Source organism: Orcinus orca, chromosome 13, assembly GCF_937001465.1.
Source record: "Orcinus orca chromosome 13, mOrcOrc1.1, whole genome shotgun sequence".
Taxonomy (NCBI): Eukaryota; Metazoa; Chordata; class Mammalia; order Artiodactyla; family Delphinidae; genus Orcinus; species Orcinus orca.
In genome coordinates, this window is record NC_064571.1 from 69,517,505 (window position 1) to 69,544,216 (window position 26,712).

Consider the following 26,712-nt stretch of genomic DNA (forward strand, 5'->3'; position numbering starts at 1 on the left):
TGTAATCTTTTAAACTGATTTTTGACCCACTAATATACTTCAATCTATAATCTGAAATATAATAAATTACACTGTAATTGAATACAATGAAATATAATCACTGTATTTAGAAAACCACCACGTTCAAGTAAATGAACAAGATTGTTTATATTAGTGGAAAACTAGAAACACCTAAATGGCCATCAATACAGAAATAGTGAAATAAAATGTAGTAAATGTACACAGTGGGATACTATTTAGCAAGTTACAGGAATAAACTCAATCCATATGTATCAACATGACTGGATCTCAAAAACACTCGATTAGTGAAAAAAACTGTTCAGTGGTACATACGATATAATACTATTTATGTTAAATCTCTCTCTTATATACACACACATAAAGGAATACTAGGATTTACAAATATGCAAAAAGTTTGGAAATAAAAAGAGAGAGGATTGGAGGTGGTGGCTAAAGGGTATTTTAGCTTTAACTATAATGTTTCATTTTTTAAAAGAAAGCATCTGTGCATTGCTTGTGTAACTAAAATTTAATAAAAATAAATAGTGCATAAATGGACACGCACACAGGAATACATCATGCATGTATTCAAGAATGCATGTAAGGTACTGAAGGAATAAATACACGAAAGTATGCAAGAATTCACATAGGAATGCTCGAACACAAGATAAAATACATGGAAGAAATCATGAATGAGTGTAAGTATCAATGAATACATTCAAATATTAAAAAATCAAACAAATGCTAGCATGAACAAACTCATCATAAGTACAATAATGTGTGCCTGCATGTAAGAAGAGAGAATGAATTGATGCACGAATAGGTAACTTATGGATGGATGGATGGATGGTTGCGTGGATATACAGAGGAATGCAGCAAAGCCTAAATGCTTGTTTGAGCATTTCAATGCATGAATGTGTAAATTCACGAGTAAATGTTGGTGTGCAAAATGGCCAAAGTGCAGGGGGTGGTGCAGAGAATAAACAGGGCTTGGAAATTTCCCTTGGTATGGGAGAAAACAGAGGTGAAGTAGAATAAGCTTCAAGATCTATATGCCACAAACCCAGGAGATCTGCAGGAATATTGTTTAACAAGAGCTGATTAGGGAAGGTGGGCTTCTGTCAGCATTCTCCCAGCGCCTAACATCACTAAAGGGAGGGGATTTTGGTGGTGGAGCAGGGGTCATGGGGCATTTGGAGGAAGGCAAGAGTACGTATTTGGGAGAAGGGCACAGAAAAGGAGAGGACAGCATCTCAAGAAACTTCACCCTTGCCTGTGCCTGGCCTGGTGGAGGCCCTGGAAGGCTGCTGAAAGGACAGTGGGCAGGTGTTTGAACTGCCGTAAGTGGCAGGGCCAGCTGGGTGGCAATGAGGCTTCAGGCTCCAGAAGGGTCACCTGTATGCCATTTACGTCACCATGGCCTAGGCCTCTAAGCCACCCTCTCACTTTCAGTTGATCCTAACCTGGACACTTGTCAATAAAGACTTAAGTCATAGTCAGTCACCCACCTAAATATCTTAAAAGTCACATGTTTCATATCTCATTCCTGGCAATGCCAAAGAGCCTGGAAGATACAGTCTACCTAATAAACAACTAGACAACTTCCCACTAAAACTAGGGTTCACGGTGAGCTAGAGTTCAAGAGGTGTTATCAAAAGTACTGCTTTATTTCCTAAGTTCAGCATTCAAATGAAATCAGAGTTAAAAGAGGCAAAATGATTTTTGAACTAGGAAGCGGATTTTCCTCAGGTGCAGAATGACCATTGACTCAGCTTATCTATACCATGGTTTCCTTTTCCTGAATGGTAAGGATGGTAAGTTAAAAATACCTCTCCCTCAATATGTTTCCTTGAGCCCTTAGATATCTGTCTGTCTCTCTACCTGCCTGCCTGCCTTAACTCTGAAACAGGTGCTATCAGGCCCAGCCTTCCAGATGTAATCAGGCAGGTTTAGTTCCTTCTGCACCCACCCCAGCATCTGCAATCCCTCTGCCTCCCAGCCTGTGGTTTACCTGTTGGGCGGAGGGACACAGGTGACACTGGCTAGTGTTACTGAAGAACACGGTGATGAGCTTCCAGTCATTCTGAAAGTCAAGTTGCTGGAAGAGAGGACAATAGCATCAAAAAGAGACGGTGGTGAAACCTGAAGCCAAGAGAACTGCTTTCTTTGCGTGTCTTTCCATTTCATACACCACCCCCATAAAACCATATGTATGGGGTTTTTTCCCCCAAAAGGAGGTGTATATGGTGGGAATTTAAAGTGGTATAAACTGCTCTACGAGGCAGTTTGGCAAAACTTAGCAAAACCTTTTTTTTTTTTTAAAGGGCTTACCATTCGATCCAAGCCTTGTTCATAAGAGTCAAAAATTGGAAACAATGTAAATGTCTAAAACAGAGGACTGCTGTGTAAGTTGTGGAATGCTCATAAGACAAAACACCATGTAGTTGTTAAAACGATGCTGGAAAACGTAATTATTGTCGTGGGAAATAGGATACCGAGAAAAGCAGATTATAAAAAGTCTCTACATCTAGTAACGTCCCTATTTTATAAAAACAGATAAACGTGCTTGGAAAAAATGTGGAAGGGAGTGTACACCAAGCTGGGAACAGTGATTCTCTCTGGGCATCATGTTTAAGGATGATTTTAATATTCTTCTGTTTGTGTTTTCTGATCTTTCTCTAATGAACACGGGTTACGTGGAACAAAAAATAAACTTCTGTTTTTTAAGAGGCAGCATGGTGTACTTGAGGGGCATTGGATAAGAATGAGGCACTTTAGATTTTAGCTTTTAACCTGCTGAGTGAACTCGGACGGGTCACAAGACTTTTTGGGACTTCAGTTTCCTCATCTGTAAAATGACAGGATTGGATTCAAGACCTCCTAGCCATTTTCCAGAATGTTACGACCATTCCAGAAATTCAGGAAGTCTCTTGGGAGGAGGAAACCAACGTTTTACAGCATCACTCCTGTAATTGTCCCTGTCCTTGTATAACCTGGAATGACCTGGCTTGAACACCTGAACTCTTTAATGAATGCGTGACTGGCCTTCAAAGTGGTTTCCCTTGGTTCCAGGGGTCCAGGCTGAGACCCTGGTTAGAGCCAGCCTGGTAGCAAGGCTTGCCTTGATTTGATACTTGTTCATAAGGAGAGCACAAAAGATTAGAGGTAGCTAATTACAAGTCCATATGTGAGTTTCTGAGTAAAGAGTGTCTGAACTGCTAGAAGAGTGGAGACCAGGGCCCCAGCATATATGTTACAGAAACCTCCACCCAAGAACTAAAATGGGTATCGTAATTAATAACGACAGCAGTGGCCACGTCAGTGACCATGACAGCTGCAGGCTTGCACTGAGCACTGCCTCTGTGTGTGCCAGGCACATCCAACACCTCATTGAATCCACCCTAAGCCCTGTGCTGCAGGTCATTTTATTACTCGCATTTCTTAAGTGGGAAAACCGAGGCTAAGAGAGGTTAAGCGCCTTACCCAACGTCACACAGCTAATAGGTGGAAATTCAGGATTCCCACTCAAACTGGTCTCCCTCTGGAACCCAAGCTGTCAACCATCTTGCTGAGCAGGAAGTTACTTAGCCCACCTGCTGACTTTCGGCAGGACCACATTGGGAACATGAGAAGTAGCCCTGGATTTTGCTGGCCTCCAGAGAATCACCAGGGGAAAGGCAGTCTTGGAGGGCCCAGGCCACACTGGTTGCCTAGTTCAGGGCATGATAACCCGGGGGCGTCAGCTGCCTGATTGCCTCTCAGCAAACACAGATGGCCCCCAACAGAGCCGGATGGAGTCTTACCTGGTTCTCTTTCATGTTCCTCACCAGCTCTTTTGCCTGAATCCACAAGTCCCTGCACAGAGGGAGGGAAGCAGAGAGAAAACTCAGTTAAATACCACTTTGTTGAGGGCCGGAAGCTTCCCCCTTGCCTCAGCCCACAGGCCAGTCTCTGAGTTGGAAGCTGCACTACACCACTCCTGGGCTCTGGAGGGCAGACATTGACCTGATTTTTTAAGTTAGGCCCATCAAACAGACTAAAATCAGCGCAGGAGATAAGCTCCGGCTTTAACACAGATCTCTAGTTTTAAGCCTCTGACTCTTCCAGCCCGCCACCCCAAATCCTCCCATCTAGAAACCCAGGACTGACGGGAGTGCACAACCCTGCAAAGTGTCAGAAAAAGAGCTTACTCGGCACCGTTATGGGGTACCACTCCCTTCCCAGGGCTGCAGATGGGCCTCAGGACAGATGGATTGAAGTGTCTGATGACATCTGAAAGGACTAAAGAGAGAGCTGGTTTGAGGCTGTGGTCTCGGCATGCGGAGGTCACCTGTAAAGAGTGACCCCCTTTGGGGTGAGGTACCAGGGTCACTGCCCCTGTTCCGAAGCATGACCTGCCTTGGGCTGTGAGGTCAACCTCGTAGCAGGGCCCTAGAAGTACAGGGAGCTGAAAAAAGAGAGCACTGGTCAGGTGCTAGGCCAGGCCAAGCGCTAAGCACTTAGGTGTGTGTGAAGGAATGCTGAGGCTGGGGGAAGCCAAGCTAGCTCCCCGAGGTCTCAGGGCTGCCTGAGGCGGCTGGGATCTGAGCCTGAGCTCTCGGATACCAAAGCTCTTCACTGTCCTGTGCTACTGACTCGTTCGGGAAAGTGTACTGGGACAGGGACCCGGGCAGGCTGCCTTCCGCCACCCTCCCTCCTCCTGAGAGCGACAGCAGGGTGGGAGATCTCCGGGGAACACGCAGAAAACTCGTCCCAGAGCTGACAGCCAGAGGACCGCTAAAAATAGTGCTGTCAGGAGCAGCTAGGCTGCGTCTTGCTCCCCAGAGAGGAGAGGGCAGAGTGGGGAGAGTGTCTCGGCAGGCAGGGTGCACTGCCCCGCCCCAGTCCCCCTTGCTTTTTACCCCCGTCCGCGAGTGCCTGGGGCTCTGTGGGACGGGAATCCAGGAGGCGGCTTTAGAGGGGCCGCCTTTGAAGGGAGCTGACACGGTGCAGGCAGCAGATGGGGACCCTCCCACCACCTGGGCCATCAGTACCCTCTCACCTGTCAATCAGATCCTGGAGGGCTGCATAGCAGGCCTCAGCCTCTCCTGCTGGATGGTGAGGGCTGAAGGCAGGATGAGTCCCTTATTTATCCCAAGCCTTGCAGGGAGCCTCGTCATTCCAGGCCCTTGGTGAAATTCACTGGCTGAACTGACAGGATACCAGCTACCTCACGCGTCCTCACGCTCTGCTCGGTGTCAGCTCAGTAGAGCATCTGCATTGCTGCCCGAGTCTCCTCACTCTAATTATGGAGTGAAAAGTGGTGTCCCTGCTCTCAACCTGTGAGCACCAAGCATAGGTGACTCTATCCACCAGGCTAATTCAGCCGACGTTAAGGGACTCAGGGGTTCCAGGATGGCTTAATCTACTTGCAAGGGACCTCTGATGTTAAGTGAAAAAAACCAGGTTAGAGATAGCATATTCCTAGGCACATTCATATATAAAAAGGTCAAAATGTTAACAATGATTATGTCTAGATAGCAGGATTACAGTTGGTTTTCATTCTTCTCATTTCATTTCCCTGAATCCAACTGAGATATTTATTTTGTAAGGAAGGGAATTACTACAAAATGAAATAAACTGAAAATTAGAGATGGGTCTTCTCCTTGGTGTGATGGGGGGATAGGGGGTGGAGGCAGTGAATGGTGGACAGGTTCCCAAATGAAGTGCTGTAAGTCCAGCCCTGGGGTCCCGGGGGAGAAGGAGCCTCAGGACTCTGGTCCAGCCACCCCCTGACCCCTTTCCCATGTCTCCGAAGCTTAACCCAATGTCTCCTGGAGTCTCTTTGCTCAGGGACTCTCAGACACGTTTCTCATGCCCTCCTTTCAGGGAATGTGTCTTTTCATACCCTAGCTCCCTATCTGTCCTCTCAGATTGCCTCCCCCTTTCCTCAGGCTCTGCCCCGAGGTGGCCAATAGGGTACATCCTCTTCACTAACCGAAATGCTGCTGTGTCGGGAGGGACAGGGACAATCTGGATTCTGGCCATGAAAACACAGAACTCACCGGTCACCACTCCCATGCACGCCTGCGGTCCCTCGCTTTCAGTCCTGCAAGCAGAAGCAAGCACGTAAGCCTCAGACCGCATTTGTCGCCTGCCAACCTTGCCCCCAACTGCTGTGGTCTCCTTCATAACCAGCGCCAGCTTAGCATTGCCCAGGTTCTGGTTTATCCTTCCTGGAGACAGAGACACACCTCAGATGGCAATGGACTCACCAAAAGGGGGTGAGCAGGTCTGGACCCTCCTTCCCACCCCCGTTAGTCTGGTCCAAAGTTGGAAGAGGATGCAGACCCCGTGTTGAACGAGGCTGACCCTGGTCCAACCCTGCTAGCTTCCTCCAGGGCAGAGCAAGGAGACTGGAGGAAGGAAGCAAGAATCCCACATTCGGCCTTTCCCACTTTTCCTCCCTTATTCCCCTTATTCGGGGGATTCCCGGGCATGGGGAGTGTTGGCCACAGAGGCAGGAGGCTGCATCTGGTCCCCACTCTGCCGCCTGATCCTAAGCGAGACTGGAGCAGGTGTCTCCTCCCTGGCCCTCGGGTTTCCCTGCCAATGAAGCAGGGAGATGAGAGCGGATCAGCTCTGAGGCTCCTCTCAACTCTGTTGCTCTGTGGTTCCAGGACAATTACCATTCTTGCTTCTCCAGGTCATCCGTCCCTGAGTCTGGAGGCTGGAAAAGATGCAAGGTGTGAGCAGTCCAGCCAGGGATGGCTGCAGATCCTGTCCTGGGGAGGACACCCCCTCCCACCAACAAAAGGGAACCCGTGGATCCAGAAAAAGGCCAAACCCACCCATGTTTGTTTTTCAGGGAGGGAAGAAAGAAGGTTAGGTTTTCTCCAAAGCTTGTTGGTTCAAACTCAGAGCAATAAAAGGTATAAACATTTTCTTCAGAATAGAAAACTGGGTGAGAGAGCCTAGACTTAAATGCATCACTGTAGAATATTAACATCCCACATAGAAACAAAATAGATTGTTTTATTGTGATCTTCCACAATCTAAAATGTATTTGTGTATTGTTTGTCTCCCTTGCCTAGAACGTAAGCGCCATGAGGGCAGGAATTTGTGTCTGTTTTGTCCTTGATTATATTCCTTGGACCTAGAACAGTGCCTGACACATCGTAAGTACTCAATATATACTTGCTCGATACTAATTTTAGATGCTTGGGATTGTGCCCAGTACATAGAAAGTGCCCAGGACATATTAGCTGTTGTCAGTAGTATTATTTTCACAGGTTCTGACACCAATTTTCTCTCTCAGAACTCCTAGAAGACAGTGTCTGTGGTGCTGACAGGTGATGCTGTACCCACACTACCTACACCCAGCCTGCTGTTGCTTCCCTTCAAAGGACCTGCCTGTCCTTAACAACCCAGCTCCAACGACAGCCATTCAGTCTGTAGAACTGGGCCACACTTCTGGGGTCATCTTGGGAGGGCAGGCTGACCATGACCTTCCTCTACCTGGGATGGAGTCCTCTCTACTTCTCAATAAGAGGGAGCTTGAAAGGAAAATTTCCAGGGAAAGGTAACACATTAAACAGAAAATCACACACAGATGCAAGTCAGGGAGCATAAGGATGCCAGACAGGAGAAGTCCTGAGGGAGGCTAGCCTCCAGGGCCGAGGCAAGGGGGATAGCCTGTGCCCAACCGAACGGGACCTGATTGACAGCAGAGGTTTCCCTCAGGAAAGCTGGATGGGGGTGGTGAGGGGAAGGAAAGGAGAGAACAGGAGGAACAAGGTGGAGAGAGTGGGGGAGAGCTCAGGGGGAGTCACAGAGGGAAGGCTGGGACAAACCCTGCAAACTCCCATGCCACCATTTTGCCCACTGCCGCCATTTTCTCCCCACACTGTTCATTGGCTGCCTGTACTGGAGACACACAAGTAAGTGAGACACAAGCCCTGGCTTCATGGAATTTGATATAGTGGATTATAACCTCTCTGACGTGGAAAATGTCTGTGACTCTTAGTTAAGGGGGAAAAAAAGTCACAGCTAGTATATTGCAGTATAACCCTATTTAGGTTACACACACACACACACACACACTCTCTCTCTCTCTCTCTCTCTCACCCTATATGTTGGAGAGTATGTGTGTGTGTGTGTTGAGGCAAGAGAATAGGAGATGTGAATGAGATCTTCCATATTTTATACTATCTACATGTGCTTTGATTTTCTTCTTATACTGAACATGTATCACAAGTGTTAGTTTGAAAATAATTTTGATGAATCTGATCTTTAACGTTCTGTGAGGAAAAGGAAGTCCACAGCAATGAGACAAACAAGTGCTAGTCATGGATACAAGTAAGCGATCGGCCTTGGCGACACAAAGCCTCAGGAACTCGAAGCAAAAGCATGGGCCTTACAGACTTCCGTCTTTTTCATTTCACTGTCTTCCATTATTTTTCCCTGGTCTGATGTCTTTTATAAACCAGGCTAAGCTCATGACAGCTGACTCTCAGGGCAGACAGAGGAAGGTAGCCTCCTAAGAACTGTGCATTCAGGGCTCACCCTGAAGGTTGAGGTGCCCGTCAGCGTGATGATAATGATTCTGGGGCCAGGAGACCGTCATGGACTGAAACCGTCTCCCAGCGCCCTGGGCCTCGGGCTCCCAGGAGGAGAAAGGGTGAGCTGAGTGACAGCAGGAGATGTGGGGATGAATAATTCATGAGCGAAAGAACTCTCTCCGAGCTGGGACCAGACAGTGGAAACTGTTGATTGGTTTAACTTTAGAAACCTGACTTGGGGTGGAGATTTCCCTGCAGTGAATTTTCCTGCCCAAGGAAGGAGAATTTGAGTCCTCCAGCTGGTGTCACACATTCCTGGCTCTGTGACGTAGCGATCAGCACGCAGGGACACACGCAGGGACACACAGGCTCGGCGGAGTCAGTGTGCTCTGCGTGACATGCAACCTCTTTTCTCATTATTCCAATCCCCCCCTTCACATCCCTCCTACTGGGAAACCTCCACCTTCACCCTCATACACACACACACACGCATACGCACAGTCACATGTGCAGTTTTAACACCACCATCACAGGTAGAACAGAACAAGGGCGGGAGCCCTGGCTGCAGATTTCACTGGGCCCTGGTCAGTTTTCTAATGTGAAGTCCCATCCTTTACACACGGCTGGCGCTGTGCGTGGGGTAGCAGGACGGGGCTTGCAGCGAGGAGGCCGGCTGGGCCCAGGGGCAGGGGCTGAAGCTGCAGGGGGTACAGAGTGCAGCAGGGACACGGAAGGACATGGGGAAGGACATGTGGTAGGTAGTGGCAGGAGGAAGGCACAGGAGGGGAGAGGCAGGGGCATCCTGGTTCTGGTGCAGGAGGTACAGCTGGGCCCCAGGGCAGAGCTGAGAACACCTGATTAGTTGTCTGTTCGGCTGGGAGCTGCTAGGACTTGGGGGGCAGCAGTGCTGAGACCAGAGCAGGTGGGACTGTGGGAAGCCAGGACTGACTGGGGAATCACACTGGAAATTCCACTCTGCTCTCCAACCCTCTTCTCTTTCTGCTCACCTCCTCTCTCCTCTCTCTTTCCATCCCTCCCTTCTTATTGCTTTCTTTCTCTGTTACCTGACCATATAGAACAACACCATTTACAACCTATTAGCAAAGAAGAGTGTATTTTTAAACATTTACCATGCAGGTAAGGACATTTTTGTTCTTCACCTCATAAAGAGAAAGTTTAAGAGATTACTTTTAAAATTCTGTGTGACCTTTGACTTAATTTATCATTAGGTTTGATTTTTTAATGAAACTCCAAAAGTTTCTTCATCCTAATGTAAAGGGAGGCATTCATTTCATTTAAGACAACAACAACATCAGCTCAGAACCCTAGAGTTTAGGATGTTTTCCAACTCAGAGAATGCCCTTCTCTCCCCAAACGAAGCGTTCTGCCTGGTTACTAGGAGCTCATTTAGAAGTTCACCAGTCCCAAACCCTATACCTCCCACCTCAATCTCCTTGCCAAACTCACAGTTTCCACATTGCCAATGGCTGCCACAAGTTTAATATCAGAAGGGCTCAGAGAGTGGACTGCAAAGACAAGAACGCATGTAAGAAGGTCAGATCTATATTCCCCATGATGCGGGCCAAGGGCGCCAAATGGGAGAAGCAGACCCATGTCCCCCACCCCAAGGACAGCTGCTGAGGCTCCGCCTGTTGGCCATGGGAGTGGGAAGCTGAAGATCAGGCAGTTGCTGGGAGCCCTGGAAACCTGCTCCAGATAGGCTCACTCCTCTCTGGAGGCCACACTGCTAACTGGACTCAGTATCTCCAAATAGGTGTCCCATGGAAGGTCACTCACAGCCCTCATTCCCCTCTCACCTGGCCCTCTTTCTGCCTCTTACTTCCCGCTATCCCTTGGCTCTGCACTTCTGGGCTACCATTAATGAGTGAGAGAGCAACAAATTAAAATGAAAACCATCTGGGTTCAAAAGGGTTCATGTTAGCTTGAAGGACGCAAAGCCTGTGAACACACAGGCTTTGCATCGGATGCAAGCTGTGTGCAAATGGTACCAAGAAGCCTCCGTGACCTACCTGGGCCCCTAGCATCCTTAGAATTAAGTTTCTTTAGAAACCACTGATATATTCCTCGGTCATGTTATGGGGGCATTCAAGGTAAGCCTCCCAAAGAAGCCACTTCCTAAGAAGTACATCAATTTCTTTTTCTACCCACATTCCTTACATGACAGAATAGTGAGAATAGCATGCTTAACTGGAAACCCTGGTAAGTCAGTACAATGCAAACATAAACAAATCCATTAAACACAGTTTATAATGCAGCCACGTGATAGGATAAGGCTGGAGAAGAGGACCAGCTCAAGAGCAACGTTCAGAGCATCCAGGTATTAGATAAATGTAGCCCATTACAGGACTAATATGTCTAGAGCTGCCACTGTGGCTACATTACAGGATTGGGGAAGGCACGTGAGTGACCAAGCTCCAAGCCACAGCTCCTGTGACTCGGTTCTACCCACCTGGAGGTGAGCTCCCAGAGGGTGCCCTCACCCAGGCAAACCACTGTGGGGTCATGCCGGTTTTATCTCTGCGTGGTGTGTTGGGCTGTGTCCCTCCACAGGAATGACTGAGGGGGCCAAAAGAGGAAGGACTAAGGATGGGAAAGAGAGAGGGCTTGAACAGCCAAAAAGTGCAAGAGGAGTAGTGCTGGAGCCTCTGCTGGCCACACCAGAGAGAAGATGCTGGCCTTCTTGGCTCAGCGGCACATACCTGAGTTAGAAGGCGCATCAGATCCTGACTTCTTTGAGTTGCATGAGAATGGAAAACCCTTCAGGCTCTGCCACTGAAACCGAACATCGGAAACATCAACTGCCTTGTATGGCAATATTACAGGTCCTGAAAACTTGGTGTAGAAATGACCAGGTACTTGTTGTACTAGGCTCAAAATCCAGAAGCAACAATTTTCCACAGTCATGGTCTTCTAACCCCTTACCCAGCTCACCTAGTAAAACGGGACACGTGCCTATTGACAGTGATTTTAGCAGATGGCAGTTAAGGATACCCCAGAACAGTGGGGTGGAGAGGGAGGGAGGATAAAGAATAAGAACAATTCTTGGAATAGTGAGAAAGTTCTGGGGATGTATAGTGGTGACAGGTGCCCAACAGTGTGAATATACTTAATGCCACTGAACTGTATACTCAAAAATGGTACATTTTATGTATATTTTACAATAAAAAAGAAATCATTAAGAAGAGACCCAGTATATCTAGACTGAAAAATGTTTAAATCTGTTCTATCCTATGATGTTTTTTTATTATCTGTTTCTTTCTTTAAATTTGATTATTTACACAAAAGTAGGTATATGAGGAATTATGCTATTTGCTGCTGGTAACTGGATAAAGTGGAAACTGGGAGACTCTCACATTCCCACTGGAACGGAATGTGTCCTAAGCCCAGAGGGGCTGCTGAGAGCACAGGAGGGACTGGGTGACCAGTGCTGGGGTCCTCAAGACCACTTGGCCTCCTCAGATGCCTGTGAAATTTCAGAGCAGCCTCTGCTTCTGTGAATCACATGGAGGGCTTTGGGAAGGGAGATTATGTGTTTTCTCCCCAGAATTGAGAGTGGAAGGGGAAATACTCCAATGGGGGAAAAATGTGCAGTAAATGAGTTGCTTGACCACATCTCTCTGTCACAAGGAGACACAAGTTAATTTCTCGTGAATTACCAATTTCGGTTAAGAGATCAAGCATTTACTCTCAACTCTTATCTTGTAGATGTTCTGGGAAGATCTCACCCAGATGCCTTCAGATAACTCACAGCATCTGCTTCAAGGTTCACAGAGATAACCAGCCCATCTATAATCTTTCCAGACACTTCTGGGAACCACCTGCTCACTCTGCAGGGATGATGAGCCCCAAATTCCAGGGGATACAGTTATGCTCTGCCAGGCAGCCCGGCTGTCCCTGGAGAAGCCGCTCATCTAGCCCATTCCCTCAAGGCTTCAGGGAGGGAACCTGCCAACTTGCATCAAGACTTAGATTCACCCTCTAGAAGGGAACTCACTCCCCCTCCCGTGAGGACGAAGCCCTGACCTCTGGCCATAGCTGCTCTTCTAGTGTGTTCTCTCCAGGGGAGGTACGGGCCTGGGTAGTTCCTAAAAGAAAGCAAAAACAGTTCAGGTTATTTAGCTGGAAATTAACTCCCGCCCAGATTTGCAGCTTTCGTGCCCTTCCTCCCTGCCCAACCTATGTGCCCTGCTCAGTCACGTCCCTTGTGTTAGGAAAGTCCAGGTTCCATTCCTCCACTATCACCTCCATTGTTTGGGACACTGTGCTTCCATTAATGCAGCCTATTAATCAGAATCCCCAGGATGAAAAGCAAAAGTGCTACCTGGGAGGGGTCAGCAATAACCCTATATCATTCATGGGCACATTACCACAGATGCCTTTATTGGTTCCTTAGCGAAGGGCAGAACTCTCCAGGAGAGTAATGTTGGACAAATAGCTGCTGCTGTTTGGGGATCCAGGACAAATGAGGGAAGGCAGAGGACATCTGGGAACAGTCTGAAGGTGATGTGAGCTTAGCCATAACTATACACAGTAGCTGGACAGCGGCTGTCTCCAGTGGGCTTACTGACGGTGAGGCAAAGAGGAAGAAAAGGCAGGTGGAGAGCTGCGAAGACACTGTCCTTGTCCCAGCTTACTTTGCGCCAGTCTTTTAAAACTTTTTTTTTACTTTTTAAAAATATAATATATGTACAATGAGAGACTCATTTTGTAAGCTCATGAGTTTTCCTATCAAACCTACCATCAAACTTTTAGCTACGGAAATGACAGTGTTGTGTACAATAACAGCACTCATTTTTCAATAAAGGAACCAAGACAACCACCCACGGTGCCACTACCCCTCTAGCCCAAGAGTGGTTTCATATGCTCACACCCTCCTGTCCACCATCAGTCTCCTGATCAGTCCCACTCTGTATTCAGTTGTAATCAATGTGGATGCAACGTTGTATCCTACAAGCTCCCTTTAATGTATCATGAGCGTTTTGTTCACACTGTTACATCATCTTGATGCTTACTTCAACACCTTCAAGAAACATTTATGATACTGATATGTAATCAGAGGTCTGGCTCCCTTGCTCCCTCTGGCTTCTCCCCACCCAGTTCTCTGCCCAGAGCGCACACTCCTTGTAAGGGCATATCATGCAAGAACCCCCAGACAGCATCAGACAAGGCTGAAGGGAGGCCTGGCTTGGGGGAAAGCGCTTGATTTCTTTACCCCACCCTTCTTTTGCAGCTTTACTTTCTGAGCCTGAAAAGAATTTATCTGGAGTTTCATGAGGAACAAGAGTATATTTCCATTTCACGCCCACGGTGAGATCAGGCACTGATTTCCACTTCGGAGCTCGTAACAGGAATGTTGGTTGGATCCTGCCCCCAGATCTCAGTGACCCTTTTGAAATGCCCGGAAGAAATGCTTCTGTGCAGAAAGAACTGCATGATGGGAAGGTGTTGAGGTGTGGACAAACAGGGAGAGCTTGGAAGGGCTGGAGCAGAGGGTTCATAGCTGGAGGGGAGTGCAGGGCAGGGCAGATGAGGCTGCACAGACCGATGGCAGCTGGGCTGTGGAGCTGTGAATGCCAGGCTGCTCCACAGGCAACAGGAAGCCATGACCAGTCTTTGAAGGGATGACAGGGTGTGTTTTAAGATGACCATCACTGGGGGTAGTGAGGTAGGTGAATTCGCAGGGCAGAGATTTGAGACCATTTTGGTAACACTGTTTTTAAGCCGGGATAAAAATGTACATGGGACTCAACACATATGCAGCTTCTGGGTGCCAGGCACTGTTCTAAGCACTTATGTGAAATAATTCATTTATTCCTCACAACAACTCTATGAGATAAATGCTATCATCCCCACTTTACAGTTAAGAAACAGGCCCAGAAAGGGTAAGTGACATTTTAAAGGTGACACAGTGAACACCTGGCAATGGAAGGATTTGAAAATGGGCAGCCCGGCCCCATGGGCCGAGCTCAGAACCAAACTAAGTGTAAGTCACAGCCTAAGATTTGGACCAGGGCTCAGCAAACTTCTTCAATATAGTCAATATTTTAGATTTTGCAGACTATACAGTCTCTGTCACAAATACTCAGCCCTGCTGTTGTACTGTGAAAGCCACCATAGATAACATGTGGACAAATTATAGAGACATTTGAATTTCATATAATTTTCATGTGCCATTAAATACCTTTCTTTTTATTTTTCTCAACCATTTAAAAATGTAAAAACCTTTTTGGATATCAACAAACTGATTTTAAAGTTTATACGGAGAGGCAAAAGACCCAGAAGAGCTAACAGAATATCAAAGGAGAAGAACAAAGTCGGAGGACTGACACTGCCCAAATTCAAAAGTTACTATAAAGCTACAGGATGATACTGGCAGAATAGACAAACAGACCCATGGAACAAAAGCGAGGGTCCAGACACAGACCCACACAAATAGAGTCAACTTCTCTTTGACAAGAGTGCATAAGGCAGCACAATGGAGAAAAGACAGTCTTTTCAACGAATGATGCTGTAATAACTAGATGTCCACGTGAAAAAAAAAAAAATCGATGTAAAAATCGTTCTTAGCTCACAGGTCATACAGAAAGCGGCAGAAGGCTGGATTTGGCCCATGGGCTGTTGTTTGTTAACCAATGTCTGATCTAGACACTATTTTTGTTTATAATTAATTTTTATTGGAGTACAGTTGCTTTACAATTTTGTGTTAGTTTCCACTGTACAGCAAAGTGAATCAGCTATACGTATACATATATCCTCTCTTTTTTGGATTTCCTTCCCATTTAGGTCACCACAGAGCACTGAGTAGAGTTCCCTGAGCTACACAGTAGGTTCTCATTAGTTATCTATTTTATACATAGTAACAATAGTGTCATTCCCAATCTCCCAATTCATCCCACCCCGCTGATCTAGACACTACTGAAAAGAGGTCATCAAGGTGAAATGGGAAGATAACATCTCTGGTGATCAGCAATATCCCTTAGCCCTGGGCATCCCCGATGGGAGCCTGGGATCCATCTCTAGATTACCATGCTGGTTGCTGCTGCCACAGCTCCTCATTGGGCTTTGCCAGCACCTTCACAAGTAGAGGAACACAGGGGCTAGAGCGACTCTCCCTGGTCTTTGAGAAATGTCCCGCTCAGCACATCTCCTGGTCCTCCAGGCTTCATGCCTGAGAAATAAAAAATTGCTCCTCAAAGAAAGCCTTTGGTCTCTGTTGAAAATAGCAGTTTTCTTAAAAAAAAATTTTTTTAAAAAGATTTTTATCATCATGGATATGCTTGTACTCTATAATTTATAAATTTAAAAAATTGAATAATATAAGCAGAAGATCTAGCCCAGTGCCTGCACAAAGTGTATATTGAAATCTGTTAATTTTTATGAAAGAAGTTGTTTCATTATCAATCCAGAGATACAATCTTACAAAATCTATGGGATACAGCAAAAGCAGTTCTTAGAGGGAAGTTCATAGCAGTACAGGCCCTCCTCAAAAAACAAGAAAAATCTCAAATAAACAACCTAAACTACCACTTAAAAGAACTACAGAAAGAAGAACGAAATAATGTCATTTGCAGCAACATGGATACAACTAGAGATTATCATACTAACTGAAGTAAGTCAGAAAGAGAAAGACAAATACCATATGATATCACTTATATGTGGAATCTAGAATATGACACAAATGAACCTATCTACGAAACAGAAACAGACTCATGGACATTAGAGAACAGACTTGTGGTTGCCAAGGGGGTGGGGTTGGGGAGGGATGGAGTGGGAGGCTGGGGTTAGCAGATGTAAGCTATTATATATGGAATGGATAAACAACAAGGGCATTTAAAAAAGAAAAAGAAAAAAGAAAAAAGAATCCAGAGAGACAGATGTCATTATTAGTATAATTTTATAACAATGAAAGTTAAAATTTTTCTTTAGAGAGGTGGGGCTGGGTTGAGAGACCCTATCTGCTGACTCTAAATCTAAAAGGTTTTAAAGGGGCTCAGAAGAGCTTGTTTTCGAAGAGATGGATCCCTACATCTTTCCCTGAAAACATCATGGAATCTTCTGGGCCTGATTTTCTTCCTCTGCAGACATTAAGTCATGCATTTCCCCATTTTGTGTGTGTGAGTGTGTGTGTGTGTGTGTGTGCGTGCGTGTGCGTGCGCGCATATGTGTGCCCATCTGTTGAGAGTCATAAAGGCAGCAAGAACTTGAGGAGTAAAGAGCCAGAGAAAAGGACAGCAGAGAGAGCGAGTCCAACATTTGATGCTGTTTTTATCCTTGAAACACTTGCCAAATCATGGGCAACAGAAATCAGCAGGTAAGTGGCTAATATGCTGGGCAGAGCTTCAGACTGCCCATGGAGCTGGGGGGAAACACTGGAGCCCAGTGCCCATCAAGGAGGAGGTGCCCTGGTGAATGTCCCAGTCTTTTATCTGGGACTTCAAAGAGCTAGACCCTTGGAAGATGGATAAAGTGGAAATAGACCAGCCTCCAAAAAGACTGAAGCCCAGCTTTGAGTCAGATCGATTCCCAGTATTAGATTAGAGTGATCTGCCCCTACCTAACTGCTTGCCCAAAGTAAAGCCTTTATGGAAGAAGACAGCACCATCTGGAACATACAGTTATTTAATTTTTCATACACAATACCTGGCTTTCAATAAAAAAAAAAAAAATTGGGACTTCCCTGGTGGCGCAGTGGTTAAGAATCCGCCTGCCAATGCAGGGGACACGGGTTTGAGCCCTGGTCCGGGAAGATCCCACATGCCACGGAGCAGCTAAGCCCGTGCGTCACAACTACTGAGCCTGCGCTCAAGAGTCCATGAGCCACAACTACTGAGCCCACGTGCTGCAACTACTGAAGCCCGCATGCCTAGAGCCCGTGCTCCTCAACAAGAGAAGCCACCGGATTGAGAAGCACGCGCACTGCATCGAAGAGTACCTCCTGCTCGCCGCAAGTAGAGAAAGCCCACACAAAGCAATGAAGACCCAACACAGCCAAAAAATAAAATAAAAATGAAAAAAAATTACCAGGAGATAATACCAAATAAACAGAAACCAAGAGAGAGAAAAAAATCCCAACAGACGATAGACAGTGAAAAGTGGTGGAATAATGTGGAAATAAAGGGATAATATCTGCAGCTTTGTTAGCCTGATGTTTTGTTCCCAGTTGGGGTGAGGAGTAAACCAATGGGATATTCAACGGGGCGATCCAGGAATGAGAAGGAGGAAAAGGGAAGGGCAGAGATACACCTCACATATTCCCGGCTGGCTGGGAGTCTGCGTGCTGGGAAGACCTGCAAGAGACCCACGTAAAATTAAAGGGAAGGAAACCTTGAAAATTGTCTGCAACTTTGTGTTCACTCCCCACCCTACACACAGACCGATAAACAGAGCCTTCCAAATTCAAGGTCTTCGGACACCACCTCTGTCCAAATCACTGATCACTAAACCATGCAGACTCAGGGGTGACTCCTAGGATGCCAGGTTAAAAAAAAAAAAGAAAGAAAAAACTGAGCAAAGACATCAGTGGCTGTCCACTGCAGGGCAACAGATTCCACAGTTTAATTCCAGGCAGGTTACTAAAACATGAACCAACAACCCTCAGAAATGGAATGTAAGATTGTTAAATGTTATCAGACATGTCCAGTTTTCAATGAAAAGTTACTAGATGTGCCATGAAATTGAAAAGCGAGACCCAGGAAAAAAAAAGAAGCCAATGAAAACGTGGCCCAAACGTTGGGTTTTCCAGGCAAGGTCTTCAAAGTAGCTATTACATATATGTTCAAAGAATTAATGAAACTATGTTCAAGGAATTAAAGAAAAATGTGAAGGTGAAAGACTCAACAAATAGAAGCTATAAAAAGAAAATTCCAGAGATGAAAAATAAAATAACTGAAAGATTTACTAGATGGGCTCAGTAACAGACTTGAGATGGCAGAAAAAAGAATCTGTAAACTTAAGGACAGATCAATAGAAAGTGCATTTCTGAAAAATACAGAGGAAAAGAGATTGAAGAAAAACAACTAGAGCCTCAGAGGTCTGTGGATACCGTCGAGCATAGAAAGCGTACAGTTAATGAGTCCCAGAAGAAGCAGAGAGAGAAAGAGGCAGAAAAAGATTTGAAGAGATAATGGCTGAAAATTTCCCACATTTGGTGAAAAATATTGAGTCACGGATCAAAGAAGCAGGGATAAAAACAAAAGCAAACAAACAAAACAACCACTTCAGGTAAGAAAAACACAATTTTACCTAGACACATCAACTGTAATAATTGATGTGTTCAGGTGTAGTTTAAAGCCAAGGTAAAAAAAAAAAGCTCAAACAGCAGAAGAAAACCAGCTTTTCATGCATAGGAGACCAACATTACGATTAACAGTCAATTTATCGGAAACGGTGGAGGCCAGAGGCAGTGGAATGACATATTCAAAATGCTACAAGGAAGATGACCCCACATGCAAGCATAGTAATGTAAGAAGAAATGAAGTACAGAAAGTAAACATGTAGGTAAATCCAAAATAATATTGCCTGTATAAAACAGAAGCCGGCAAGCTATAGCTCATAGGTTAAATCTGCCCACAGCCTATGTCTGTACGGCTCACTAGATAGGAATGATATTTATATTTTTAAAGGGTTATAAGACAAAGAAGAATATGTGGTAGAGACCATACATGATCCACAAAACCAAATATTTACTGTTTGGCCCTTTATAGAAAAAATGTTTGCCCACCCCAATACAAAAAATAAAAAATAATAGTGTGGAGTTTAAAATATATGTAATGTATTGCTGTGGGCAGATGTGAATGGAGCAAATGGAGTTACACTGTTGTCAGGTTTTTCTTTATCTGGGGAGTGATTGATCCTCATTTATATTAGACTTTAATATAACAAGGATGCACGTTGTAATCAAATACCAAAATAACAAAAATGTATAATCAGCAAGCTAACATTGGGCAGGATACTGCGGGGGCACTGAAACAATAGAAATGCTTAATCCAAAGAAGACAAGAGAGGAGGAGAAAAGATCATAGAACAGGTACGACACATTGAAGCACAGGGGGTCAGATATCATTTTTAAGCACACTTGGGATGAACGGAAAAGAGAAGCTTAGGGGGCTGCATGAGAACTTCCTTCAGTGTCTGAAAGGTCTGGATACCAAGGGGGTGGCCTTGTTCCCTGTGGCCCCCAAACCAGGACTGGACCAGTGGAGGCAGGTTGTCCCTTGGTAGAGCAGCTAGAGCCACCTGAATAAGAGTGGAGCTAGTGGGAAGCAGCCGCACAGCACGGGGAGGTCAGCTCGGTGCCCTGTGACCACCTGGAGGGGTGGGACAGGGAGGGTGGGAGGGAGACGCAAGAGGGAGGGGATACGGGGATATATGTATACGTATAGCTGATTCACTTTGTTATAAAGCGGAAACTAACACACCATCGTAAAGCAATTATACTCCAATGAAGATGTTAAAAAAAAAAAAGAAAAAGAATGGGGCCGCTCAGGGCACTTGGTCCAGGCAGCGGCTGGGGACCATGGGGGGCATGTGGTACATACACCAGGCAGGTGTTAGGAGCTCGGACACCCTTGGTCTAGTCAATCTCTCCATGCCTCTGTTTCCTCACCTATAAGGTGAGGTCGATAACACCTGCCTCGTGGAGTTACTGTAAGGGTCATTCACATGTAAACGTGAAGCCTGGTATCTGACACGTGCTAAGGTTCAGTAACTGGTAGTTATGATTATTATAATCAGTATAAGAGAGATGATTAAGCACAGACCATTTTTCAGATACTATTCTGGGATTTCCTTATATAACTAGAGAGTTCGTGTTTATCCTGATGATCTAAATCATCCCTGATAACTGCCCTGGGGTGTCACAGAGAGGCTGTACCTGGAATCTAAGTGTCTAGACCTGAAGACCCGGATGGAAACTTAGGACCCCTGGGTCCTATCCCCACTGACTCCTGGGCCCTCACTCCAGTGCTTCCCACTCTGCTTCCCATTCTGCTTCCCACCAGCAAATGGAAGAAAAATTCTTGCCTTTCCCATAGCACCCCGAGGTATTGTGGGAGAAACTGTCAAAGCACTTGTGGCCTGACTGGACCCCAATCATGGAATCCCAAGGGAATTTTCCCATTTGGAAGGTTGTTTTAGCCTCAAGCTCATGGATCTATGAAGGGCGTAGAGCTCCCTGAAAAACTACCACCTCAGTATGGTCAATAAGGGAAAGAGACAAGTACTTTTCCACCCTGCTAGGCAGGAAACAGAATGTGTGTGCACACTCTTAAGAACAGGTTTGGCTGAGATCAGTCATCCAAGCTGGACAGAGCTGTGACCACTGGGGTCCTGGAGCCAACAAAGGGCCATCATAGTACTAGGCCTTGGCAAGGCAGAGTCACACACGGTTCTCCTCCGGGAGGCCCCTCTGAACAGTGGTTCTCAACCCACTGCCTGCTGCCCAGCCCCCAACACTGAGATTCAGATTGGATTGGCCTGGGGGTGGGGGGCCTCGGTGTGCTGGACCCCAGCAGATTTTCAAAGCCCTTTGAGTGATGTTTGTGTGCTTCTGAGGTTAACAGCCCTGACTCTTCACGGAAACCCAAAGCTTGTCAACCCAACAGCTGGCCAGGGGGAGGGAGTGTGATTTCAAAAGCAAAACTAAAACAACTCATGCGCTCTTAATTAGTAGATTTCCTTTATTTTTTTGTTATTATTTTTTACTTATACTGTGTCTAGAGCACAACTTTCCACCACCATCCCTGCCTCGAAGAAAGATGGCCATGTTGTAACCCTGATCAAGCATCAATCTCTCTGGACCTTGACTTCCCCATCTATAAAATGGGGATGAGACTGGCTTCCTTGTGAGAACAGGAAAGCGCCGTGTGAATAGGAGAGGCCACACACTTGCAAGGGAGGACTTGTCTCCCTGGATGAATGGGAGGCACATGCCCTGGGCAGTGGGAAGGACGGTCAAGGCCAACACATTTGGAATTAGGGCCACTCCTCAGTGTACATTAAATCTGGGGGCTCTTTGAAAAAGTATAATGTCCTCACAGCAACCCTAAAGGGTAAGTAGAGGCAGGATTGACAGGCTCTAGAGAGGTTAGGTAACTTTCACCAGCTCACACAAACCACACCAGCAAGGGCAGGGTCAGGCCTTGCACCAGCACTGCCATTCACTAACCAGTGAGCTATCTGGGTAAGCTGGGAAGGGGAGGGCCCAAGTCAGCCAGGGTTTGTCTTCTGTGCTGTCCTGGGCTGTAAGCAGGTCTTCTGGGCTTTGTCGGTCACCCTGTGCAGCATCTTACCCCCATTCACACTTAGGGCCTGTGGGATGCTGTTGTCGACCTGCGAGCAGGCACTGCACAGGTCATGCACGGCTGCTGCTCCTATACCAACAGTGCTCTGAGGAGCACAGGATGCTATCAGGGTGCTTGGGCAGTCACATGCCACAGTCAGTGAGGGCGACCCAAGGGCCAGAGAACATTTCTGGGGTGGCTAGACTGACCTCTGTCTTAGAATTCTAGAATGTGTGTGGTGGGCTGAACTTTGAGATCATCTCGTTTAATACCTCAGCAAACTGAGACCCAGAGAGGTTATCAAACTTGCCAAAGACCACACAGCAAGTTATTGAAGGCTGTGTGTGGAGCTCAGTTTTCCTTAACCTAGTCTGGCCTGCTTTCCTTGGGACCAAAGTCTGTTAAACTTACGGTTACCAAAGGGGAAAGGTGGGGAATGGGGAGGCTGGGATTAACATATATACACGGCTACATATAAGATAGATAACCAACAAGGACCTACTGGATAGCACAGGGAACTCTGCTCAATATTCTGTAATAACCTAAATGGGAAAAGAATCTGAAAAAGAATAAATATATGTACATGTATAACTGAATCACTTTGCTGTACGCCTGAAACTAACAACATCATAAGTTGACTATAGTCCAATATAAAATAAAAATGTTTTAAAGGCCAATTATACAAAGGTTTTTTGTGTGTGTTGCTCTGTAGCCTGAGTTGCCAACATATGGAAATTTGTTCCTTTGCCGTGTCTACAAGAAAGGTATTTTCAGCTGCCCTTACCTTACCCAGCAGTCAATCGAAATAGATTTAACAGCAGGATGCCAAAAAATAATTTCGAATTAACACTGTTACAATTTTTGGGTAGACACAACCTTAAGTCTGATGAGATTATTAAAAAATTCGAGATAATTTGGGAAGCCCCAAACCACCGTTCTTTAAATACCCATGCCCTGTGCTGATGACCCCGAGGAGACACCCATTACAAATTCCATCCTGGACAGAGACCAACGCACCCTCCCGTCTCCATCTCTGATGCCCACCCAACACTCAACCTCAAACATCTTGTGCCCCAGGAGAGGGAAGATGGTTCTAAGAGCAGTCCTAACAGGAGAGAGCACATTCAAAGCTGACCTGACCTTTGGCCCTTGGTTCATTATATGACCTCAGACAAGGACTGCTTCCCTTTTAGATTGTATTTTCCTTAATCTCCTCATGGGGACACTTGAGGCAGGGCCACAGCCAGGAAGGAACAACCCAAAGAAGACAGTCCCATGGTAAAGATGAACAAGTGGTCCTGGGCAGTGGCAGGTCAGAGCCCTGATCCCTCCACCATCACTCTGCTCCAGCTTTGCCTCAGCCCCAAGGGGCCAGAATTTAAAGGGACCAGGGACCCCCAGAGCCAGATGGGGGCAGAAGCAAGGATTAGTGAGCTCCAACAGGAGGAGGATCCCAGGAAACTGTGGGGGGGCCTCACGTCTCCCCCATCAGGAAGGTCTCCTCCCAGAGACAACTGGGAGGTTCTGGTCTGAAGAAGGGAGCATTGCCCGAGGACCACTGCTTCTCCCTGAGATGCAAGAGTGCAAGAGGAAATGGCTGCCTGACTCAGGAGGAAAGCACTTGGCCTTCCCAGAGCCCAGCAAACTCCCTGCTGGGCCTCTTTCTAAGAGCCAGGTGAGCCTCTGACTCACCAGTGTGTTGCCTCTCTCAGTGCATGACCTTTTATGTCTGACCAGCAGACTCATCCTGCCCAAAATACCACTTCCATTAGGCCACTCCTCTGCTGAAGAACCTTTAATAGTTTCCCCTTCCCAATACAGCAAATCCAAATTCTAGACTTGCTGCATGACCTTGAACTGGTCACTTAACCTCTGTAAGGCTTAGTTTTTTTGGGTTTAAAAAAAATTTTTTTTAATTGAAGTATAGTTGATTTACAATATTATGTTAGTTTCTGGTGTACAGCAAAATGATTCAGTTATACATATATATTTTCTATTTCATATTCTTTCCCATTATGGTTTATTACAGAATGTTGAATATAGTTCCCTGTGCTATATAGTAGGAACTTGTTTATCTATTTTATATATAGGGTTTAGTTTTTTAAAATGTAAAAATAACAGATTTGGATTAAATCACTTTAGAAGTCTCTTTAAGCAAAAAGACACTGTAATAATCTCTACTGTTCTTATCTAAGGATCTCAGAACCTCACTTTACCTAACTCATCACCTCCCCCAACACCAGCCCTGCCCTTCAGCCCAATAGGCCCACTCCCTGCTCCTCAAACCCATCACGTTGAGCCCTGACTTTGCCTTAGGTATGTTGTTTCCCCCACTTGCATGCCCTCCCTGTTCCTCTGCCTTTATCTTAAGCCCACTCATCCTCCAGCATGCTCAATCGAGTTTCACCTCCCACGTGAAAATTCTCCAGCCCACATTCATCTCTCAGTTCTCTGAATCCTGTTGCTTTTATTACAGCTACTTACACCTATTTTGGTACTTAATTCTTCTCCAGTGATTTTTATGCAGATCAGTTCTCTCTCCCCAGAGGGTTCCGTACATTTGGTTTATTATCTCCCTGGCAGGCTCAGCCCTACTTGGGTTCTTAGAAGGGTGCTCAGACAGTTAACTGACAGTAGCAAAAATGCAACTTGATGAAAATGATGATTGACAATAAAGTCCTCAAAATCTACAAGGTGCAGATGACATCCCAGGAAAGTAGGACTTCTGAGCCCCCAGAGAAAATCCCATACCTGTGCCCGCTACTCAGGGCAGGAATTTGGAGGCATGTGTGTGAGCTGAAGTGGGGGCTGGGAATGGGGATTCAGGCATCTGATGTAGAGGAGAGAGTCTGACACCAGAGTTCCACCATCTGCCACCAACTAGATAGGTGACTTGAGCAAGTCCCCCCGACCCCTCATCAATAACTGGAAGGACGTGGGCCACCAGAAGTCCTCCAAGATTGCTTTCTACTCTTATTTGGAAAGAGTATTTCTAGAAGGCTGGGCTGGCATCCTCCAGGAAGGACTCCAGGCCCTTGTGAAACAAACGTTGACTAACTTTACTTGTTCTTATAATGAAAGAGGCATTCCTTTCCTCACACAATGAGTTCACCCAGTTCCCACCTTTGGCTTCGCAGAGACAGGCCTGGCATGGGTGTGTTACCAAGGCAAGAGTTTTCATTCACAAGCAGGACAGTCTCCTGGGGAACTTCTGACCCATGCCAGGAAAATGAAATTCTAGTGAAAATGGTATTTTACTAGGCACAGGGATTTCCTTGCCAACTTGTTTTCGCCAATTGTAGTTTTGAGATAATGATGTTTCAGTTTTCTAAACCAAAACTTTCAGAGCAGGAATCTGTTTTAATATGGGTTTTGGTGAGCCCATTTTAAAGCTTAAACAAAAGCCCTGGTTTGGTTTGGTTCTTTCCTCCTTTGGGCTCTATTGTAATGCAGGGAGATGGTGAAAGGCCCTGGCTCTGGACTCAGTCTCAGGACTAAATTCAGACTCCTGTGCTTATTAGCTGAATGAACTTGGGCAAGTATTTAACTTCTGGGTCTCAGTTTTCTCATCTATAAAATGGGGAGAATAGTACATCCCACTTAAAGGGAATATGTTATATATGTACAGTGCTTAGCATGGGGCTTGGCTATTCTAGGCAACCTCATACCACAAATTTAGTTTGAAGTGATCCTTCATGGTAATGTCCCAAGTGCCTGAAAGATGATGTTCATATAGTCTCTGAAGACAGCCATCTTCATCCTAGGCCTTCATCCTAGGCCTCAAAGAATCTCACAAATAACTTTTCAAGGAGTCAAAGCACCACACACTAAAAATAACCAAGCACATAAACAAACACGGTATCCAGGAGCAAGTATTAGCAAAAAAAAACAAAGCAGAAATAGATCAAAAACTTTGGAGACTGAAATTATCAGACAAAAATTATAAAAATACTATGTTTTAAAAAATAAAAGACAAACTAGGGCCTCCCTGGTGACACACTGGTTAAGAATCTGCCTGCCAATGTAGGGGACATGGGTTTGAGCCCTGGTCTGGGAAGATCCCACATGCCACAGAGCAACTAAGTCCGTGCACCACAACTACTGAGCCTGCACTCTAGAGCCCATGAGCCACAACTACTGAAGCCTGCTCGCCTAGAGCCCATGCTCTGCAACAAGAGAAGCCACCGCAATGAGAAGCCTGTGCACCACAATGAAAGAGTAGCCCCCACTCGCCGCAACTAGAGAAAGCCTGTGCACAGCAACAAAGACCCAATGCAGCCAAAAAAATAAATAAATTTTTAAAATAAATAAAGACAAACTTGAGGATATTTATAGGAACACAAAATTATTTTAAAAAGTAACATTGAAAATTTGGTAAAGAACTAAATGTAAATTAAATTTGAAAAATAAAACCAATTTTCCAAATCTATGATCAGGTTTAACAGCAAATTAGACACAATAAGAAGAATGAATAAACTAGGATATGTGTTATAATAAATTACTTAGAATGCAGTATAGAAAGACAACAAGATGGTAAAATTGGAAGACAGGCTAAGAGACATGGCACATAAAGTGAGAAAAGCAAACAAACATTTAATTGGCACTGCAGAAAGAAAAGACAGAAATAGTGGAGTAAAAGCAATATTTCAAGAGATACTAGCTGGGAAATTTTCAAAACTGATGAAAGATATTAAGCCACAGATTCAAGATACACTACAAATGTTGAGTAAGATTAACACAAAAATGAATGAACTAGGAAACACATATACAACATAGACTGTATATTTTTCCAAAGATGGCCATGGCATTTCCTTCCATCCTGTATGCACTTTTGCAATATGACTTTTGCCACTCTTCCCCCCTTAAGAAGT

General features: G+C 45.6%; 1 protein-coding gene across 7 annotated transcripts in view; it reads right to left on the reverse strand.

Moving 5' to 3' along the window:
- The window catches only part of PLB1 (phospholipase B1), a 184,447-nt gene that overhangs the window by 96,153 nt on the left and 61,582 nt on the right, over positions 1-26,712 (reverse strand). For 5 of the 7 annotated variants that reach the window (XM_049696313.1, XM_033425198.2, XM_033425196.2 and 2 more), the window contains 8 exons: positions 12,585-12,646; positions 11,261-11,333; positions 10,008-10,066; positions 6,669-6,709; positions 6,045-6,088; positions 4,191-4,281; positions 3,804-3,855; positions 2,012-2,098 (listed from right to left, as the gene is read on the reverse strand). In XM_049696313.1, the coding sequence (XP_049552270.1) occupies positions 2,012-2,098; positions 3,804-3,855; positions 4,191-4,281; positions 6,045-6,088; positions 6,669-6,709; positions 10,008-10,066; positions 11,261-11,333; positions 12,585-12,646 (509 nt within the window). Of the gene's footprint in view, positions 1-2,011; positions 2,099-3,803; positions 3,856-4,190; positions 4,282-6,044; positions 6,089-6,668; positions 6,710-10,007; positions 10,067-11,260; positions 11,334-12,584; positions 12,647-15,586; positions 15,686-26,712 lie in introns of those variants that run through there. The other 2 variants (XM_033425199.2, XM_049696314.1) reach the window with 2 other exon arrangements.